Here is a 14,311-nt window from a genome sequence, read left to right as displayed (position 1 = left end):
ACCTGCTTCAGGTGTGCATTTAAGCCTTCATGCGTAGCCTTTAGCAGTGCCCTCACTGTGAAACTATCAGGATCTTCTTTATCTCGAATTTGAGATTCTCTTAACAGTGACTCCAGTTTTTTCCTTATGAAAGATTCCACCTGATGCTCAGTAGTCCCATTATTCTGCGAAGAATTAAGTAATACAAATGATTTCCTTAAGAAACACATTGAATTAGAATAAACCCTTTGATCAAACCACAGTTGCTTCTATAATTTCATTGTCTCTCAATTACTTGTAAGAAATTAAGCTCATTGTACCATCTCCATCTCGGTCTTCCCTCCTCCACAAATCCTATAATAATAAAGATTGCTATTTATTAAGAACTAATTCTCTTCCAGCTATTCTTCATGTGACTGCATTCAATCCTCGGGAACCTTATAAGTATTATTATCATTTCCATCTCAGTGATACAGAATCTGACGCTTAGAGAGAAATCAAGTAAGTTGCTCATGGCTATATAGCTAGCAAGTAACTGAATCAGGATTCAAACTCAGGACTCCAAAGTCCTTCCCACTATGCTTATGCTATTTGATGCTTTCAACAGATAAAAGGCCAGGGAAAGTTTTTAGAAACTAACTTTACTAAACCTACATAAGTAAATTTGAACAAAAATATGCTATTAATATAAAATTACTTTTTTACTGAGGGGAAAAGAATGCTATGGAAATTTCCAGAGTTAAAGATTATTGTGAGATACATCTCTTTCCTATCTCCAAACCCACTGTATAGTTAAAGGGAACCTCAATAATCTCCTCAGCCATGATTTGTCATTACAATTACTTTAAGATCACAACTAATTTCAAGGGGTTTTGATATCAGAGCTACGACCTGTCCAGATGATGACTCATAGATTTTGAGGTGATCATGGGATACAGATTCTCTCAAAGTCTTGCTTAGCACAGTTTTTCGGCCACATTTCTGCTTGAAACCAACAGCCCCAGCCTCCTTTCATAGCTCTTCTGCTCTTCCAGTATGCCTACCTCTTCCTGTTTCCAATACCTTTCCCTAAATTCTTCAACCACTTGCTGAAGACAAATCCACCCAAAGTGAGGAAAGGGGTACTCCTTCACAATAACGATTCCCACATTCTTCACCAAAAGTTTAAGGCTGTTTTCCATTTGCAAATTTATTTCTAAGAGATCATTATATGTGGACTCTGCAAAATGGGTAGCTTTCTAACAATGCATTCACTTTCACAAAATCCTGTAAGAACAAAGCAATTATAATGCCCTAAGGAACAATTTTTAAAATCTACACCAGGATAGGTTATTAAATTTCCTTGTATCACTATTACATGCATGAATATCTTTAACATGCCCAATTAATGAGGCACTCCACTCCCCTGGAGACCGCCAGCTCCAGAAGGAGATGCAAAGATGAAAAAAGAGTTGGCTCGTAATATCAGAAGGGAATACCCTCCTGTCGTGCTAGAAAAAGCATGTCCCCAAATATCCTACCCTGGTCTACGTAGATGCCTACAAAAGCAAAGATAACCAGTACAAAAGAGGTTCTGATAAGGAACATGGCATTACTGCCTGAGTGACTGAGAAGGCCTCTAAAAAGAGGTAGGGATTGATTGGGGCTCTCATTGGAATTGAGATTTCAAGAGTGATGGAAAGAAGGTCTTTCCTGCAAGTCACAGTTCTAGCAAAGGATTTACATGAATTAAGAATGTTCTGTAAATACAAAGTGCACATGAGTTTTCCTAGAGTTCATGGAGTAGGGTAGTAGCAGATAAAGTACTTTGGAGAGTGGAGAGACTTCAAAGCAAGAGGTATGGAGCTGCTAAGAGAGTCTTTGAGTGAACAAGTCCTTGGGTAGCAACTCTAGAAGCAATATTAATCTGGCAGCGTGTGCTAAAAGAGGAAGTATGTCTGCAGATGAAAAGTCAGGCCCACTGGGCCCACTGCAGGTACTAAGTGCCTAGGATAATGTGCTGGGGGATTTAATAAAGTTGAGAGATAGTTTGGGAACAAAACTCATTTTGTATAAAACAAACACGTATTGAGCTTCTGCAGTGTCAGGTAAGAAGTATTAAAGAGGAACACCCTCCACTGTCACAGAACCCTCAGTGTCATGAAGAAGGCCAACATATCCCTGGATAATTACACAAGCAGGAACAAGTAGAGTGACAGGTGTGAGGGGTAGCATACACACACAGAGGAGGCACACCTTGTCCAGCCTTCGGGAATTGGGAGACACTTCCAGGAGTGGAAGACACCTGAGCCAAGCCTTAAAAGATGAGTATATTAGTGTCCTGTGACTTGGCCAGGTGCCCTGGCTCATGTCTATAATCCCAGCACTTTGGGAGGCCAAACTAGTAGGATCGCTTGAGCCAAGGAGTTTGAGATCAGCTTGGGCAATATAGTGAGACCCTGTCTCTACAAAAAGTTAAAAAATTAGCTACGCATGGCGGCATGCACCTGTGGTCCTAGCTACTTGGGAGGCTGAGGTGGAAGGATCCCTTGAGCCCAGGAATTTGAGGCTGCAGTGAGCTATGATCATGCCACTTCACTCCAGTCTGGGCCACAGAGCAAAACCCTGTCTCTAAAAAATAATAATAAAATAAAATAAAATAAAATTTATTGTGACCATTATAACAACAAATTGTTACAAACTTGGTATCTTAAAACAATAGAAATGTACCTATTTTCTCACAGGTCTGAAGGCCAAAAGTATGAAATCTAGGTGTTGGCAGGGCTATACTCCCTCTGAAAGCTCTAGGGGAGGATCCTTTCTTGCCTCTTCCAGCTTATGATACCTTCTCAGGTATCAGCGTGGCTAACTCTTCATTTCTTTTAGCTCTTTGTTCAAATGCATCTTCCCTGTGAGGTCTTTCTTGGACATTCTATCTACAACTTCAACAGATCCCTCACATACACACATGCTAAGTGTGCACACACACACACAGACATACACACCCTTTTTTCCCTTAGCACTGATCACTGTCCAGTACACCATATATTTTACTTATTTGTCTTGTTTCTTGTCTATCTTCTTCCTCTCCCATTGATGTGTAAATTCCATGAAGGCAAGGATTTTTGTCTACTTTGTTACTGATATATTCTCCAATACCTACAACAGTGATGAACACATGTCCAACAGGAATGTTTAATAAAAGCTTATTGAAGGTGCAAATAAATTTCATATCACCTCATGAGAGTTGGTGTTCCAGTGTAAATAAATACAAAGTGAAAATCTGTGCTTATTGCAATAATTCAGATATAACTTATAAATCTAGCCACATTCTGTCAATTTAAAACTGAGGTTAAGAGCTTCCTCTAAGATAATTATTGGTTCACATAAACTATCCAAAGTACACCCTCTTTTGCAGAAATATGATCAGGCATTTCGTTTATCAGGCAATTTATTATAAATTCGCCACTCAGATAAGGCATTTGAGCTCTCTGCCAACAGGACTATAAATGGTCTGATTACAAGATAACACTTCGGCTTTCTAAACACAGCATTGCCTTTTCTCAGAAGAGCTCAAAAATAGCAAAAACCACTTTGAAATGCTAAAGCAAAAACTTCTACAAAATATTTATCCAATGTTGATTTATTTCTTTCCTCTGCCAAAACATAACAAAGAGACACCTGTAAACCTTTATAGTTAAGGTGCTCTACTTTCACTTAGGGCCTAACCAAAGAATCTAAATGAAAGATACTATCTAACTCCATAGAATCATGTTCTAAACCATCTTCTGATGTGAGTTTCTAGAAATCAACTACTCTTAGTAAAGAAAAGAGGAATCCAGTTGGATGCTTCACAGGTGAAATTATTTATTTGTTCCCATAAGACTCTAGCTAACTATTTTTTGCAAAATTACATATATTGAATGTAGGAAGTTGGAGGGCTCACAGGCAACAGAAGAAAAATGAAGTAGCTGAGTGAATGACAGATCTACATTATGGCTGGCAACCAAGAGATCTAGAAAACAAAATGCAAAATGATAAAAATTAGAGACAAAAATCTGGTATATAAAGGAATGCTGAAAAACAACAACAACAAAAAGCACTAAATTGGCCGGGCACGGTGGCTCATGCCTGTAATCCCAGCACTTTGGGAGGCTGAAGTGGGTGGATCACCGGAGGTCAGGAGTTCATGACCAGCCTGACCAACATGGAGAAACTCCATCTCTACTAAAGATACAAAATTAACCTGGGTGGCACATGCCTGTAATCCCAGCTACTCAAGGAGGCTAAGGCAGGAGAATCACTTGAACCCAGGAGGCAGAGGTTGCAGTGAGCCAAGATCACGCCATTGCACTCCAGCCAGGGCAACAAGAGTGAAACTCCATCTCAAAACAAAACAAAACAAAGCTAAATTAACCATAATCATAAATAATTGATTATAAAAATAAATACCTAGAAGAGAAGAAAGCAACCATTTAAAATATTAACTGTATAATTACATAACATAGTATTCAATCATATAAATCTATTTAGATTTTCTGTAACCATAGTCCTATTAATTAATGGTATTTAATTTTGCTAACGTAAACTATTAAAAGGCAAGAGAATAATACAGATTGTAATTTTTCCTTTCCATTTCAAGTTGAATCTTCTCCATTTAGCCCATTTAAAGGGCATTAAAGCCAAGAAAGAAGTGTCTACTGAGACTTCAGCTGTCATTAAGCTCTTCTCCCCTTTGAAAATAATGCCAGCTCATTTTCACAACTACAAGAAAGGCATCACAGAATTACCTGGAAGAGTGAACTGTTGTTAACAATGTCATAACTGAATTCAGGGCAATGGTGTAAATCACAAGAATTTATACCAAATTTCTCTGTTTTTTTTTTTTTTTCCAGAGGGCAGAATCATAGTCCTGATATCTAGAAGACTAACCATTTTATGTAGAAATAAAATTCTATATCAAACTATCATGAGCATGTGCTACTCTCAGGTTGCTGTGTGATTTGAGCAGTCACATGAGTTATAGAAAGGAACAGTGAGGCATCTTTTTAAGTCTTACATTTCCCTCAGGTTTGTATTTCCCTTGGATCACCTAGCTAAATGATGCTTTCCTACAAAGGAGGCTCCTTCATCTAGAAAAGGGGGCTGACATACCAAACAAGTAACTATTCTATGCCACTTTATTGAAGACTTGGCAAATTAAAGATTTAGCCAAGAGTTCCATGTCTAGAAGGGCCTGGAAATCCCTCTGGTTCAAGGTACATTTTCTTAGAGAGGGGATGGGCATCCCAGGGAAGCAGGCACACATGCAGATAGGGTTCCTCCAGTCAGCTTTGACAGGGAGCATGGTGGGGCTGCTAGCATGAGGTGGGGAAGGCAATGCTAAAGTAAAGTAGCTTTTATTATCAAAGACAGTAACATTTCCAACCACAATTTGATTTTTGAATTTGTAATAAAAAATTTATCCCTGGAGAGAGGGTTGTATGAATTAATCACTAAAATTCCTTCCAACCCTCAGACACAAGAATCCTTGACTCATCATTCATTCAACAAACACTCAACTGTTTCTGTGCCAGCAAACAAAGTAATTTTCAATGAATATCCTTTCTACACCACAGCCACAATAATTATGAGGCTTCCAACACAGCAGCACTTGGAGTTCCATTTTAATACAGCATATCAAAGATTAAAAAATATGGTCATGCTTGCAACTTACATAATGGAGCTTGAATTTGCACTCATCTTCAATTTCATCTGCACTGTCCTCATCGGAAACTTCCCCTTCCTCTGCATCATCCCCAAGGTGATAAGGCAACTTCTTACCCTGAAATGGAACAAAACATCCCATTTAAAAATGAGAATAAATTCACAATAGCCAAAAGTAGAAGTAACCCAAGTATCCATTGACGGATGAAAGGATAAACAAAATATATATGTACATACTGTGGAATCTTAGCCTTTAAGAAGAAATTCTTATACATATTACAAAATGAATGAACCTTGAAGGCATTACGCTAATTGAAATAAGCTAGACATAAAAGCAAGTGTATTGCATGATTCCATTTAGATCAAATTCATATAGTTGAATTCATAGAGACAGAAAGTAGAATGGTAATGGCCAAGGGCTGAAGGTAGGTGGGTTGTTGCTGAATAGGTATAGTTTCAGTTTTACAAGATAAAGAGTTTTGGAGATTGGTTGCACACAATGTGAATGTATTTAATACTATTGAACACACTTAAAAACAGTTTACCATATACACTTAAAGATGGTTAAGATGTTAGGTAGATTGTAGGTCACATGTATTTTACTACAATTAAAAATCATTTCTGAAAAGTAAAAAACAAAAATAAAATGTGCTATATTTGGCTAATCATTACACTGAGTAGAAAGCAGATAGTGTGAATTAGCGGCAAAATAAGGGAAAGTAGAGACTTTAAAAAAAGGAAGTCTCATTACTTTCAATTAAATATAATTAATTAGAGATACTATAGTTAAAAAACTCAAACCAAGCTTCTATTCAAGAATAGATGATTTGGAACCTGGAGCCAGGCCCAGTGGCCCACACTTGTAATCACAGTACTTTGGGAGCCTGAGATGGGAGGATCGCTTGACTGTAGGATTTCAAGACCAGTCTGGGCCACAAAATAAGACTCTGTATCTACAAAAAATAAAAATATTTGTTGGGCATGGTAGCATGTGCCTATGATCCCAGCTACATGGGAGACTGAGGCAGGAAGATGACTGGAGTCCAGAAGGTTGAGGCTGCAGTGAGTCATGTTTGTACCACTGCACTCCAGCCTGGTGACAAAGTGAAGCCCCCACAAAAAACAGATGACTTGGCTGTGCATGATGGCCTAGTGCCCCTAGTGCCTATAATCCCAACACCCTGGGAGGCCGAGGCAGGAGGACTGCTTGAGGCTAGGAGTTTAACAACAGCCTGGGCAAGACAGTAAAACTCCATCTCTATTTTTACTAAAAATTAAAAAAAGAATAGATGACTCATCACAACAACTACCACTCCATCCCATTATGTACAACTGCTGTGGTGTGAATGTTGGTATCCCCCAAAATTCATGTATTAGAGCTAATACCTTTTATGACAGTATTAAGAGGCGAGGCATTTGGGAAGCAACTAAGTCATGAGGGCTCCAACAAGCTCCCTTGCCCCTTCTGTCATGTGAGGACAAATAGTAGGTACTATCTATGAGAAACAGGCCCTCATCAGACACCAAAATCTGCCATCACCTTAATCTTGGACTTCCCAGCATCTAGATCCATGAGCAATGAATTCTGTTGTTGATAAGTTGCCCAGTCTAAGGTGGTTTTGTTATAGCAGCCCAAAGGTACTAAGACAACAACAAGCATGCTAATGTCCCTCAGAGCAGCTTATTCACCTAAGCAGGTTACATGTGTCTTTAATACTAAGGCCCCACTTTGCATTTAGCAAGCCCCTCTTTCACAGACAAGGCAGGGAGACTCCTGCTCAGCTTGAGCTCCTCCCCCAGGACCAGGCCACTCTTGACTTACTCAAGCACACACTTTAAAAATCAGGGGCTTTTTCATAGGGAACATTCTTCTAAGATAGTAAGACAATCAAGTTATAGAATTAGACATACAATATTATCTCAGTGATTTTTAAAAAATAGCAAAAAAGTCTAAAAATAAATATGGTCAATTGTTAAGGGTAATTATCTCTTTGTAATAGTACTATGAGTGAAATTTATATTCTCCTTTCCTGCATTTCCCAAATCATATTCAAAAACAGTAAATGTAAACTAAAAAGAGCAGCAGGGCGTAAGGCCCAGGGGCCTGAGAAAGGCTTCTAGGGCAGCTATCTGTATCACTAAGGCTTCTTCCTTGCAAGCAGAAAGGAATATTTATTACCAAAATATTGAATTGCTTCCAGAATCAGAGGGTGGGAGCTGGGGCAGAACCAGGTTCTGAGGCCAAGAGGCCAAGCCATTGCAGTAGGCAGCCTCTATAATAGTACCAATGTCTCCTGTCTCAGTATTCATGCCCTTCTGCAATCCCCTCCCTTTGAGCATGGCCTGGACCTAGTGCCCGACTTCTAATAAACTGAGTACAGCAAAAGTGATCGAAGGTCACTTCTAAGATCAGGTTATAGAAACACTATACCTTCTTGCTTGCTTGTTTCCCCAAACTTCTCTCCTTTCCTGGAGCGATCTCTTTCTCTCTCTCTCTCTCTCTCTGTCTCTCTGTGCCTCTCTCTCTCTCTCTCACACACACACACACACACACACACACACACTGGTGTTAAGCTGTGCTATGAGAGACCCACATGGCAGGGAAGTGAGAGAGGCCTTAGTAGCCAACAGCCTGAAAGAAACTGAAATGTGCCAATAACAAGCACTAAAGTAATCTTGGAAGCAAAGCTTCCCTGAGTCCAACCGTGAGATGACTACAGCCCCAGAGGACACCTTAATTACAGCCTCAAGAGAGATGGTGAGCAGAGGTCCCAGCTAAACCATACCCAGGTTCCTGACCTACAGGGACTATGGGATATTCAATGTTTGTTTTAAGCTGCCAAATTTTGGGGTAATTTGCTATGCAGCAATAGATACCTAGCATAATCACCTACCAAAATCATAAGGCAGAACAAATCTACTGAAGATACCATTTCCAGCACAACTAAGCACAGAGACAGTGGCTTTCACGCCATCATCCACATAATAGACATCAGGAACTACTTCCAGAAGTGCTGCCTGTGGGCCCTAAAGGTAGCTGCCAACATGTCCACCCCACTCCCTCCACCCATGAGGACGGGTTCAACTTGGTCCCACTTTACTACTGTAGTTTCTGCTTCAATGTCTGGGACAGGTTCACTTGATTGGTGGCTTCTAGATGAGGTATCCACACCCTAGCTCTAAGAAAGGCTGTAAAAGCAAATTTTGAGCTTTTCTAAGGGGATCCCTTAAAACACACGGATGGAGACTTCCTTAAACACGGAAGGATGTTGACATCCCTGACAGTCAAAGTAAGGATAAACTTCTAAATATCATCCCAAGCTGATCTCTAAACTCAAGCTTCAGTGACTTTTAGTATTCCTGCTCTCCACACCACTTTTACCCCTTTCAGAATTCTGGATACCATCCTTATCCACTTCCTCTCTCCACAGGGCTACCAGCTTAGTCAGATGTTCGGAAAAATGTCTTTCCCAGTTTTCCTGCACCTTCCTTGATACACAAAGCTCTTGACCTTGGATCCTTAGCACTAGTGACAGTTTCAAAGCTGGATAAATCATGTACGTAATGAAAATAAAATCTATATTAAGAAACCAAACAATTGAAATTTGGGTAAATATTTTCTTCAACCTACAGAAGGGCATTTGTAAGATTAAAAAGTTGGGGTCGGCCGGGTGCAGTGCCTCATGCCTATAATCCCAGCACTCTGGGAGGCCAAGGTGGGTGGATCACCTGAGGTCAGGAATTTAAGACTAGCCTGGGCAACATGGTGAAACCCCATCTCTACTAAAACCACAAAAAATTAGCTGGGTGTGGTGGTGGGTGCCTGTAATCCCAGCTACTTGGGAGGCTGAGGTAGGAGAATTGCTTGAACTTGGGAGGTAGAGGCTGCAGTGAGCGAAGACTGTGCCACTGCTCTCCAGCCTGAGTGACAGTGAGGCCTCATCTCAAAAATTAAAAAAAAAAAGTAAAGAAAAAAAATGTTGGGGCCAGGCACAGTGGCTAATGACAGTAATCCCAGCATTTTGGGAGGCTAAGGCAGGTGGATCACCTGAAGTCAGGAGTTTGAGACCAACCTGGCCAACATGGTGAAACACTGTCTGTACTAAAAACACAAAAATTAGCCAGGTATGGTGGCAAGCGCCTGCAATCCCAGCTATTCAGGAAGCTGAGGCAGGAGAATCACTTGAACCTGGAAGGCAGAGGTTGCAGTGAGCTGAAGTTGCACCATTGCATTCCAGCCTGGGTAACAGAGTGAGACTCCGCCTCCCCCGACCAAAAAAAAAAAAAAAAAAAAAAAATTGAGATCTAATTTATTTATCATTAATAACAAGGCACCTCAGAATCAAGATATTTATTTCTGTATATTATTTTAGGTCCTGTTGATACAGAAAGCACCTAAAAATGAGTTAATTTTTCTATTTTTCTTTATTTTAGGAACATTTGTAGAGTAGTTATAATATGGCAGCAGCAGAAATAAGGTACTCAATTAAGAGGTGACCAGACATACTCAGAAACAAGATATCAAGACATCAACTTTCTTTGTTTATTCAGAATCAGCTTTGTTTCGGGCACCATGGCAGAAGGCAAGATGAAGCTGTACACAAGACATTTAAAATGTAGTGATAGCAATTCCCTCTTTTGAAACAGTATAAAAACCAATATATTTTTAAATGTTCAACAGAATAAAAATAAACATGAAAAAGAATGAAAAGAATAATAATCCTCAACTGACACACATCACTGTGATACCACTGGTTGGAAGTGTAATTGATGAGCAGATGGTGCTGAGCAGCTAAAGACGCAGAACTAAGCTTCAGTTCCCCTTCATCTGAGGGTGGCAACAGGTGAGGGAACAAAGAAAAAAGCTGCTTTTCAGAGTATTCATAAGACACCTTAATTTACAGTCCTTTAAAAATCGAATTAAAAGACCCTGCATTATCAGAGCCATATTTTTGGCCAGATTTTTCCAGGCTGGTAAATATTTTATCCAGGTAGATAGGAAGAAAAACAATGCAATGAAACACTGTTTTTCAAGGCCTCTTTTCAATGGTGTCACTCCAAAGAAAAATTATAAAATAGATTTAGATGGCACTTTATATAGCTTAACCAATTTAACTGTGGTCCAATGTTGATGTAAACGAAGAATGGCCCGGGGGTCTTTCAGAGGTCCCTTTCTGATCTACATAGATTTTATGCAGAAGTTACACTCTAGAATTAATTTGTCTATGGTATATGGAAATATTGCTAGAGACTGGACTGGAAGCATGGTCACCTCTCAGCTTCAAGACATCTGGCTGCACAGCCCCAGGAGAATGGAAACAACTCTGTGATTCACATCTGTAAAAGCAGGAACCTTGGGCCACACAGCTAAAGTTATTTCAGCAAAAAGGGTCTATGGAAAATTACTGTTTATTTTTTTCATAGGCAACATTTTATTTACAGGCATACCTTAGAATTATTATGAGTGTGGTTTCAGATCATGTCAATAAAATGAATACCACAATAAAGAGAGATCCACAGATATTTTGGTCTCCCAGTGAATAAAAAAGTTACAATTATGCTATATGGTAGCCTATTAAATATGCAATAGTATTATGTCTAAAAAACAAAAGTACATCCATTAATTTAAAAATATTTAATGCCATAAAATGCTAATGATCATCTGAACCTTTAGCAAACTGTCATCATTTTGCTGGCAGAGGGTCTTGTTTCGACGTTGATGGCTGCTGACTGATCAGTGTGGTAGTTGCTGAAGGGTGGGTGGCTGTGGCCATTTCCATTTTTTGTTTTTTTGAGACAGAGTTTTGGTCTTGTTGCCCAGGCTGGGGTACAATGGCATGACCTTGGCTCACTGCAACCTCCGCACCCGCCCGCCCCAAGTTCAAGCAATTCTCCTGCCTCAGCCTCCCAAGCAGCTGGTATTACAGGCTAATTTTGTATTTTTTAAAAACAGAGACAAGGTTCCTCCATATTGGTCAGGCTGGTGTTGAACTCCTGACCTCAAGTGATCCCCCCACCTTGGCCTCCCAAAGTGCTGGGATTACAGGCATGAGCCACCGCACCTGGCTGGTAATTTCTCAAATAGTACATCAATTAAGTTTGCTGCACTGATTGACTCTTCCTTTCACAAAAGATTTCTCAGTGGCATGTGATGCTGTTTAACAGCATTTTACCCACAGCAGAACTTCTCCCAAAATTGGAGTCAAAGTCCTTGCCATTGCTTTATCAGCTAAGTTTTTGTACACCTCAAGAACCCACTTTCTTTGCTTATTCATAATGAGTAATTCCTCATCTGTTCAAGTTTGATCATGACATTGCAGCAATTCAGTCACATCTTCAGGCTCCACTTCTAATTCTAGTTCTCTTGTTATTTCTGACACAAGTACAGTTATTTTCTCTACTGAGTCTTGAACCCCTCAAAGTCATCCATCAGAGTTGGAATCATCTTCTTCTAAACTCCTGCTAGTAATAATCTGTTGACCTCCTTTAAAAAATTGCAGATGTTCTTAATGGCATTTAGAATGGTGAATCCTTTTCAGAAGGTTTTCAATTTAGTTTCCTCAGGCTTTTCAAAGGAATCACTATTTATGGCAGTTACAGGCTTACAAAGTATATTTCTTAAATAATAAGACTTGAAAGTCAAAATTATAGATAGAACAATGAGCTACAGAATAAATGTTGTATAGCAGGCATGAAACAACATTAATCTACTTATACATCTCATTAGAGTCCTTGGGTGACCAGGTGCATTGTCAATGAGCAGTAAAATTTTGAAAGGAATCCTTTTTTCCTGAGCCGTAAGTCTCAACAGTGGGCTTAAAACATTCAGTAAACTATGCTGTAAAAATATGTGCTGTCATCCAGCCTTTGTTATTCAATTTATATAGTGCAGGCAGAGTAGATTTAGCATAATTCTAAAGGGCCCTAGGGAATGAAAAATGAGCACTGGCTTCAACTTAAAGTCATTAGCTGCATTAGCCCATAACAAGAGAATCAGCCTGTTCTTTGAAGCTCTGAAGCCAGACATTGACTCCTCTCCAGCTATTAAAGATGCCCAAATGGCATCTTCTCCCAATATAAGGATATTTTGTTTACATTGAAAATCTGTTGTTTAGGCTGGGCACAATGGCTCACGCCTGTAATCCCAGCACTTTGGGAGGCTAAGGCAGGCAGATCATCTGAGGCCAGGTGTTTGAGACCAGCCTGGTCAACATGGTGAAACCCTATCTCTACTAAAAAATACAAAAATTAGCCAGGCATGGTGGTGTGTGCCTGTAATCCCAGCTACTCAGGAAGCTGAGGCAGAATCACTTGAAGCCAGGAGGTAGAGGTTGTAGTGAGCCGAGAGTACACCACTGCACTCCAACCTGGGTGACAGAGTGATACTCCATCTCCAAAAACAAAAAGGAATCTGTTGTTTAGCGTAGCCAACTTGATCAATTGTCTTAGCTAGATCTTCTAGATCCCTTGCTGCAGCTTCTCCACCAGCACTTGCTGCTTTACCTTGCACTTTTATGTTATGGAGATGGAGTCTTGCCTTAAACCTCATACACCAAACTCTGTTAAGTCCAAACTTCTCTTCTGCTGCTTCCTCACCTCTCTCAGTCTTCACAGAATTGAAAAGAGTTAAGGCCTTACTCTGGGTTGGGTTTTGGCATAAGGGAATATTGTAGCTGGTTTGATCATCTGTCCAGACCACTTGAACTTTCTATCAGCAATATGGCTATTTTGCTTTCCTATCATTTGTTCACTGAAGGAGCACTTTTAATTTTCTTTAAGAAGTTTTCTTTTGCATACACAAACTGGCTAACTCCTTGGTACAAGAGGCCTGGCTTTCAGCCTGTCTTGTCTTTTAACATGCCTTTCTCATTAAGCTTAAACATTTCTAGTTTTTGATTGAAAATGAGAGACACATGGAGATGCCAGAGGAAAATGGCAGCTAGGAGTCAGGACTAACTTGTAGCCCCCAGTTGGACAACGGAACAGCGTGTAGAGACTCACATCGTGAATTTGTGCTACAAGAACTACTGCAGAAACATACCAGGAAAACCAAAAGAGTTCACAGACCCTTTCAAGGAAGAGAATTGCTGCTCCAAGCTCTGTGAGACAGTCAAAAAACTGTGAGTGTCCAAAGTGCGACAGACGAAAGTCCGTCCCTGAACATATATCCTCACTGGGACACCTGAGAATCTAGATCATGGGTGATATGGTTTTGCTGCGTCCCCACCCAAATCTCACCTTGAATTGTAATCTCCATTATACCCATGTGACTAGGGAGAGATCTGGTGGGAGGTGATTGGACTATGGGGGCAGATACCCCATGCTGTTCTTGTGATAATGAGTGAGTTCTCAAGAGATCTGGTGGCTTTATAAAGGGCTCTTCCTGATTCACTGCTTACTCTTCTCTCCCCTGCCATCTTATGAAGAAGGTGCCTGCTTCCTCTTTGCCTTCTGCTATGATTGTAAGTTTCATGAAGCCTCCTAGCCATGCTTCCTGCTAAGCCTGAGAAACAGTGAGTCAATTAAACCTCTTTCCTTTATAATTACCCAGTCTCGGGTATTTCTTTATAGCAGTATGAAAATGAACTAATACAGTAAATTGGTACTGCAGAGAGTAGGGTACTGCTATAAAAATACTTGAAAATGT

The 14,311-nt window shown here is 40.0% G+C and overlaps 1 protein-coding gene across 8 annotated transcripts in view; it reads right to left on the bottom strand.

The window, feature by feature from the left end:
* Positions 1–14,311, bottom strand: part of PLCH1 (phospholipase C eta 1) — a 239,344-nt gene that overhangs the window by 29,539 nt on the left and 195,494 nt on the right. For all 8 annotated transcript variants that reach the window (XM_032262656.1, XM_032262690.1, XM_032262716.1 and 5 more), the window contains 2 exons: positions 5,675–5,782; positions 3–164 (listed from right to left, as the gene is read on the bottom strand). In XM_032262656.1, the coding sequence (XP_032118547.1) occupies positions 3–164; positions 5,675–5,782 (270 nt within the window). The remainder of the gene's footprint in view (positions 1–2; positions 165–5,674; positions 5,783–14,311) is intronic.

This window comes from Sapajus apella, unplaced genomic scaffold (genome assembly GCF_009761245.1).
Source record: "Sapajus apella isolate SASKATOON/1434 unplaced genomic scaffold, GSC_monkey_1.0 scaffold4, whole genome shotgun sequence".
NCBI lineage: Eukaryota > Metazoa > Chordata > Mammalia > Primates > Cebidae > Sapajus > Sapajus apella.
The sequence above is the reverse complement of the archived record's forward strand: the minus strand, read 5'-3'. Positions and strand labels throughout refer to the sequence as shown.